General features: G+C 41.7%; 1 protein-coding gene across 1 annotated transcript; it reads right to left on the bottom strand.

Moving 5' to 3' along the window:
- Positions 1-1,266: 1,266 nt before the first annotated feature.
- LOC147971194 (uncharacterized) lies at positions 1,267-2,118 on the bottom strand. Its single transcript, XM_087523862.1, has one exon. The coding sequence runs from the start codon at positions 2,116-2,118 to the stop codon at positions 1,267-1,269; it is 852 nt and encodes a 283-aa protein (XP_087379988.1).
- Between the last annotated feature and the right edge of the window lie 6,604 nt (positions 2,119-8,722).

Here is an 8,722-nt window from a genome sequence, read left to right as displayed (position 1 = left end):
TTATTTGCCACCTCTAGAACATTTTAATTTTAATGTTTGAAAACTTTACCATTTGACTTGATTTTGAATTTTGAATTCGAACGGGATTGAATCATCGTGAGGTTTACAACTGTAAGAGTGGTGATGTGGCATCATTAGCAAAGGTTACTGTAGCTTGATTATCCGGGCGTCACACCTTCCTATTTTGGTTTAAGCTTATCCTTCTTCTTCGCCGGGAGACGCAAGACGAGCTCGCCGATGTTATATGTCTTTGATAACCCACAAGTATAGGGGATCGTTTTTAGCCTTCTTCGATAAATAAGAGTGTCGAACCCAACGAGGAGCTAAAGGTAGAACAAATATTCCCTCAAGTTCTATCGACCACCGATACAACTCTACGCACACTTGACGTTTGCTTTACCTAAAACAAGTATGAAACTATTTTGCAAGAATAAAACTACGAGTACTTTGCGAGAATAAAACTACAAATAAATTGCAAGGTAATAAAAGTGGATAGCTTTTGTCAACAAGAAAGTCGTTTGTCCCTACGCAATCCATAACAACTACCAGTAATCATTCTTGCAATTCTATATGAGGGAGAGGCATGAGATAACATACTTTCTCTAGTTGTATCATATGCACTTATGGTTGGACCCCTAGCAAGCATTCGCAACTACTAAAGATCATTAAGTTTGTGAAACCCAACCATAGCATTAAGTATCAAGTCCTCTTTATCCCATAGGCAACAACCTACCTACTCGGGTTTAAGCTTCTGTCACTCTCACACCTCACCATAAGCAAATCATGAACGTATTGCAACACGCTATAGCAGGGACCCCTCACGTTTGCGCGAGACGAAGGGCACTGTAGGAAAACACCATAAATAAAACATAAAAACATTCCAACCAAGATGACGATTAAACCACACGACAAAACGGATCTACTCAAACATCATAGGATAACCATAGATCATCGGGAAATAATATATGGAGTTGAGCACCATGTTTAAGTAGAGATTACATCGGGGGGAAGAGGTGTTACACCACTGCACAGGGCTGGCTCAAGGATTTCGAAGGCCCTGGGGCGAACTTCACCAATGGGCCAAACAGAGATTTTTTTGGTCGATACACGAACAAATACATATATTATAAAGTCATAAACAGTAGTAAATTTTCATTAGAATCAAATATCTGATATATTTTTCTTTCCTTTGTTCAAACTCAAGTATCATAGAAGCTACAATGCAAAAATGAATATATAAATAGCATGCTAGCAAACCTCCAGAATTCATGAGAAGCGAGATCTCCGTGCATTTTTTGACGCAAAATCATCAATGACAATGTCAAGATCAATATTGTCCAACATATTCTTCTCGATGCAGCACATGGCCAAACCATTCAGTCTTTCTTGGGACATTGTTGACCTCAGATAATTTTTCAGTAATTTCAGTTTTGAGAAACTCCTTTCAACTGATGCAACAATGACAGGTACAGTCAAGAGGATACGATAAGCAATTGAGACATTTGGATAACAATCTGCAGCTCTAACAAACTCAAATATCTGATCCGCTGACATGAGTGTGTTTGGCAATGTCATCTGCAATACTTTTAGTTCAGAAACAAAATCATCTAAATCAACATCTACTGACTTACCATGAGTGGAAGTCTTGACAAAATTAGTGCAACATTTTCTTAGATCATTATCACCCAACAACTTCAATTCTTTTGAGTTGAACAAGAATCCAAATATGCTCCCAAATGACTTCACTTCCTCAAATCTACTAGTCAAGGAAGCAATTGCAGCATCAATCATCACCAGAAAGTATTTAACTCTAAATGATTCCACATCAATTTCTTGCGCTTCTTGATTCTGGTCATTTTCTTCATTGCCATTCATTTCATCAAATTGTCTTTTTCTGGTAATACGTCGCTTTACAGGAAACAAAGGTTGTACACCCATGTCGATTGCAATAGATCTCGCAATATCCAAGCTAGTAGCAAAGCCTTCATTTCTGTACTTCTCAAAATATGAGATGGCACCTTCAATCTGTTTAAGAGTAACATCAATACACACGAATTTAGACTGCAATTTCTTACTCACCATGTTTACAGTGAACAAAACATCATGCCAGATGACCATGCCTAGTATAAATTCAAATTTCTCAAGTGCACTAGCCAAATATTTTGCGTCGCTCTTAGTCTTGGCATCATCAGTAGAAGTTCTCTTCAATTCCAATAAAGATTTTCTTAACTCAGGTGCTTGATATCTGATAGCATGAATACTCTTTATTCGACTCTCCCATCGTGTGTTACACAAAGACTTAACTGTCATTTTTGGAACATGATTAAGCAATAGATGCCATCTTTTAGTAGAGCTTGAAAACAATATGTAAATTCTTTGCACAACACCAAAGAAAGTTATAGCTTTACCGCAAGATTTTGCCATATCACTAAGAGTAAGATTCAGGCTGTGACAAGCACACGGCATGTACAATGCTCTTGGATTAGTTGCAAGCAATCTGCTCTGTACCCCTTGGTTTTTCCCCTTCATGTCCGAACCATTGTCATACCCTTGTCCACGAACATCTTGAACATTCGAACCAACAGATTCAAGTGTATCTATTAACACATTATAAAGTCCAAGTCCCGATGTATCATCCACCTTCATGAACTCCAGAAAAAAAACTCCTCTATTTTTGTACTGGCACTTGACATGTTTACACATCTCACAATTAGTCATTTGTTCTTGATGGCTCACATCAGGGGTACAGTCTAAAATGACAGAGAAATACCTTGCATCCTTAATTATCTTCAAGAGAGAATCTTTAACTGTGTGAGCAAGACGGGAAATTAACTCATTCTGAATATTATGGCCAAGATAATGATGATGGATATCATTATTATTGTAAGTGCATCTAGTGCCACCCCTAGTTGGTTTTGGAGTATTGACGACAAACCTAGTTGAGGGACTAATGTGTTTGTGAGAATTGCAGGAAAACACAGGTAGAAGTCCCTCATTGATTCGGTTTACTACCAGAGATGACCCCTAAAAATGAATGAAGACATTGAAGTCAAAGGTGGTATATTAAGATATTCACATTGAAGACTATGACAACAGAAGACACGTTATGAAGCCTATGGAACTCGAAGACTTAGATCTTTCGTAGTTCTTTTTATTTTTGTTGTGTCATAGGAACCACCATACTGTTAAGTGGGGTCCAGGAGAACAAGTCAGAATGACTTAAGTGATGCCTAAATCAAAAACCTATGTCTTCGAGTGAAGACAATGAGAGCAAATCGTGTCCAGAGCCGGACAAGTCAGCTTTGCTTGTAGCCCAAGTAAAGTTGCCATGAGAGTTCGAAATCTGACCGTTCAGACACGTGTCAGTTCCTTAGTGACCCAGGGTCATTTCGGACAAATCAGGTCGGGTTGCCAAGTGGCTATAAATAGCCCACCCCCACAACCATAAACGGTTGGCTGCTCAGATTTCAGTGCACGGCTTTTGTCGTTTGAGAGCAACCCACCTCGAAGCCTTTGAGAGAAAATTCCTAGTGAGGAGAAAAGCCCTAACCACCCAGAGCCAGAGTAAATTGGGCATCACTTAAGTCTTCTTGTTTGTGTGATCTGAAGACTTATTACACTTGAGGACTGTGAATCCTCCAGACGGTTAGGCGTCGCGTTCAGAGCATCCAAGAGACATTGTGGATTGCCAGTGAACGAAGTCTGTGAAGGTTTGGGAGTCTACCTTGAAGACTTACCAGAGTGATTGGGTGAGGACTAAGTGACCTTAGCTCAAGGAGATTACGGTGAGGACTTGGTGTCCTGAACTGTGTGTTCAGGACTGGGTGTCCGGGACTGTGTGTCCTAAGGTTTAAATACCTAGCCGCTCCAACCAGACGTACAGTTGTCACAGCAACTGGAACTGGTCCAACATATCATTGTCTTCAACGAGTCACTGGTTTCATCTTCACTTCCTTCTCTTGCTGTTACTCATTGTGAAGTCATTGTGTGCTGGCTTTATCATTTGTCTTCACAACGTGAATGCATGATCTGTTTGGCTTCATAACTTCTTCCTACTTGATCCTTATTACACTGAAGCTGTTTGTCACTGTGCTTTCACTCTATTGAATACATGACCATGGCTGGCCTAGTGTAATCTAACTTCCGCTGCATAGAAATAGGCATAATCTTCACTGTTTGTCTTCATAACTCCCAAGTTTTGAAGACTTTCATAAAAATCGCCTATTCACCCCCCCTCTAGTCGATATAACGCACTTTCAATTGGTATCAGAGCTAGGTGCTCCCTTGTTCTGTGTGATTCGGTTTAACCACCTGGAGTTTTAGCTATGTCGACTGCAGGGATAATCAAAGTCTCCGCTGCGTGCCCCGTCTTCAATGGAACTGAATATCCCTACTGGAAGAATAAGATGCGCATGCATCTTGAAGCCATTGACGTCGACCTATGGTATGTCGTCGAGAACGGCGTTCCCAAGGCTGGAGAAGGTGTCACTGCTGCTGATGTCAAGAAATTCGTTCAACTGGACTCTACTGCCAAGAACATCATCTGTGGTCATCTGACCAAAGGACAGTATGGCCGTGTGAGTGCCTTGAAGACATCCAAACTGGTCTGGGACTGGCTCTCCAAGGTCAATGAAGGCATCTCAACCCAGAGAGATCAACGAATCAGTGTCCTTCGCAATCTCTTCAACCGCTTCAAGCGAAATGACAATGAGAATGTCCAGCACACATTTGATAGACTCACTGACATCACAAATGAGCTTCAAGCCCTCGGCGCCACTGAAATCACCAAACATGAAATCATCAAAACGCTGCTGAGATCACTTGATAGTTCGTTTGACATCCTGGCCCTGATGATTCAAGAACGTCCTGATTTCAAGACACTCGATCCGTCTGACATACTTGAGAGGCTCAACACACACGAGTTTCAGCTTTCTGAGAAAAGAGATATCTACGGTCCAAACTATGGGCGAACTCGCGCCTTGAAGGCAAAAGCTGTCTCCTCATCTGAAGAAGAATCTGACTGCAGTTCTGATGATCCTGAAGACATTGGAAGAGAACTTGCAATGCTAGTGAAGAAGTTCCAAAAATTCACCAAGAAGAAAGGCTTCAGAAAATCTTCACGATCAAACTCAAGGAATGATGAAGCTTCTGCTCATGACTACAAGAAGAAAACATGTCACAAGTGCAAGAAAACTGGACACTTCATCTCTGAGTGTCCACAGTGGAACAATGAGAACAGAAGGAAGAAGAAGAGCAAGGAATATGATTCTGACGACAAGAAGCAGAAGAAATACTCAAAGTCTTCCTCCAAGTCTTCATCACACAAGAAGAGCTCATCTGGCAAGGCACGTGCGTTTGTTGGAAAGGAGATGGATTCAGAGGAGGAGTCCGCATCTGAGGAGGCAGAGGTGGAGTCTGAGGAGGAGTCTGATTCTGGCATTGCGAGTCTGGCTACAGCATACGTTGCCAAGTCCATCTTCAACACTGAAGACAATGACTGCATCACCGACACCAACGCAAATGACAAGAACGACTCCACTCCTACCTACTGCTTCATGGCACGCGGTGCCAAGGTAAACACACGCACTACTCGCTATGAAACATCTAGTGACGATGACTCTGAATGTGATTCAAAACCTAGCTACAAAACACTTGCTAAAATTGCAACTGAACAACAGAAAGCTATGGAACATATTCAAAAACTGTTAGACAGAAGCGATGATCTGTTGGGTGCTGAAATGACTCGTTCTGAATCCTTAATTGAAGACATAAAAAATCTTCACGTTAAGTATCAGGAACTTGAAGATCGTCTTGAGACTCTCTCAACTACTCATGAAAAGCTTTCCTATGATTATCTTCAAAAGAAGCAAGATCTTGAGAAGTTGAGAGCGGATCATGAAGATCTTCAAAAGGAAAATGAGTCACTTCGAGCCGAACAGATCAGTTCCGCTCAGGAAGGATTTGAACCACCATGTCTTAAATGCATTGAGCGTGATAATGCTAATTCTGTTGCTGAATGTTCCACTGCTACTACTGTTGCAATATCTTCAACTGTTGACGTGGTAACTAACCCCTCTCCTGAGGATACCACTGCTATTGCTGATGAGAATGCTAGGTTGAAGACATTGCTTGAAACAGGGATGTACAAAAGTCTGAAAGGGCATCAGACACTATGTGATGTCCTTAAGAAGCAGATTCTGAACCGAAACCCTAGGAAAGAGGGTGTTGGGTTCGTGAGGAAAATTAATGCAGATGGCTCTTACTGGAAACCTGAGCAGTACCCCAAAACCACATGGGTTGCTAAAAAGGAATCCTCAGCAGATCCATCCAATCTATCTGGCTTCACTTGTGCTAACCCCATTATCATTGATGAATTCTTTGATGCAAACTACAAACTATTTAAGAGTCAGAATGGTGAAGTATTTGCCAGGTACATTGGTACTAACTGCAGGAATGGACCGCCTTTGAAGAAGATCTGGGTTCCGAAAACATGTCTGGAAAATCTTCCTGTGAATGTCTTCTTGACACCTCACTTGAAGAAGACAAACCTCAGACCAAAGGCTTCATATGGTCCAAAGGCTTCATACAGACAGAGGACTCACCAGAGTCGCACTAACGCAAATGTTTTGCAGGGAAACCATAATCAGGCATATGAAAATAAAAACGGTTCATCAAACCGCCATGTTCATATGAATAAGAACTATTCTGCCTATTCTTATGATTACTATTGTCCCCCTGCTAGACTGTTTGCTAGGGCTCCAAAGCCAAAGTTCTCAGATGCTGCACTTAGACTTATTGCTTCTAAGCCACCCTTGAAGATGTGGGTGGTTAAGAAAGCTTAACTCTCTTTTGCAGGGAAAGGTCTCCAGCAGAAAAACAAAATCTTCTGATGCTATTGCTGGGGACCTTAAAAATCTTGTAGGGCACAAGATAAAATGCCCGAATGGCATCATTATGTACTTTGCTCCTGAATCACATGCTACTCTCCCTATTAGTCCTAATCTGGATCTAAGTTTTCATAACCCACTGGTTCGTCAAATGTTTATGCTTCACAATTCTCTTCGTGAAGCCTATCCCCCTAACTGCACTGTAGGGTACGACACCAGCGACTTCAAAGTCTTCAGAATGGATTATTGACAGTGGGTGTACAAATCATATGACTGGCAGAAGAAGCCTTCTTATGGACTCAACTTTACGTCCATCCGACAAGAGCCACATCACATTTGCTGACACTGGTAAAAGTAAGGTATTGGGTCTAGGTAGAGTTGCAATCTCAAAGGATCAACACATGGATAAAGTCATGCTTGTTGAATCCCTTGGCTTCAACTTAATGTCTGTCTCAATGCTTTGCGATTTGAATATGATTGTAATGTTTGGAAAATATCGTTGCCTGGTGCTAATGGAATCTGACAAATCTCTAGTGTTTGAAGGGTATCAGAAAGGTGATTTGTACGTTGTAGATTTCTCAGCAGGACCACAACTTGCAGTATGTCTTCTTGCAAAAGCTTCAGAATGCTGGCTTTGGCATCGAAGGCTTGGGCATGCTGGCATGAGGAACCTCCACACCCTTGCGAAGAAAAAGCACGTCATAGGCATCGAGGGCGTCAAGTTCAAGAAAGATCATTTATGCGGTGACTGTGAAGCAGGGAAGATGACAAGGGCAAAACATCCTTCGAAGACAATCATGACTACTACACAACCCTTCGAACTGCTCCACATGGATCTTTTTGGTCCCACTCACTACTCAACTTCTACTACTACTGCTTGCCTCTATGGCTTCGTCATTGTTGATGATTATTCTAGATATACTTGGGTGCACATAATCCTTTTCAAGACTGAAGTGCAGGATGTCTTCAGACGCTTCGCAAATCAAGTTATGAACAATTTTGGCGCCAAGATAAAGCACATCAGGAGTGACAATGGCACTGAATTCAAGAACACTGGCCTTGATACATATCTGGATACCTTGGGCATCACACATGAATTCTCAGCTCCATACACGCCACAGCAGAATGGCGTCGTCGAACGCAAGAACAGAACACTCATTGAGATGGCCAGAACAATGCTAGATGAATACAAGACTCCAAGAAAATTCTGGACTGAAGCCATTGATACTGCATGCCATACAATCAATCGTGTTTATCTTCACAAGCTTCTGAACAAGACATCTTATGAACTCCTAACTGGCAAGAAGCCAAATGTCAGTTACTTCAGAGTATTTGGTGCAAAATGCTGGATCAAGGACCCACACCACACCTCAAAGTTTGCACCAAAAGCACATGAGGGCTTCATGCTTGGATATGGAAAGGATTCACACTCCTACAGAGTCTTCAATCTCTTCCATCACAAAGTGGTCGAAACAGTGGATGTACAGTTTGATGAAACAAGTGGTTCACAAAGAGAGCAACTGCCAAATGTGCTAGATGAAGTCCCAGCTAGTGAATCAATCAAGCTTATGGGAACTGGAGAGATTATGCCTTCTGAAGCTCATCCTGAATAAGAACTCATCATCTCAACACCTGATCAACATGAAGACAATGCTCAGCATGAAGACATTCCTCCAAACAACAACGCAGATCAGCAAGAGCAAAGTCTTCGCCCTATACATCCTCGTGTTGCAAATGAAGTACAGATTGACAGAATACTTGACAGCATCAATGCACCTAGTCCACTCACTCGTTCAAGGGCAACTCAGCTAGCAAACTTTTGTGGGCACTTCGCA

The sequence above is a fragment of the Triticum urartu genome, chromosome 5A (assembly GCF_056163025.1).
Source record: "Triticum urartu cultivar PI428250 chromosome 5A, HENAU_Tu73, whole genome shotgun sequence".
NCBI lineage: Eukaryota > Viridiplantae > Streptophyta > Magnoliopsida > Poales > Poaceae > Triticum > Triticum urartu.
The sequence above is the reverse complement of the archived record's forward strand: the minus strand, read 5'-3'. Positions and strand labels throughout refer to the sequence as shown.

Excerpts from the sequence above, each read along its gene's own strand:
- LOC147971194 (XM_087523862.1), bottom strand. The coding sequence starts at position 2,118 with ATGGTCATCTGGCATGATGTTTTGTTCACTGTAAACATGGTGAGTAAG.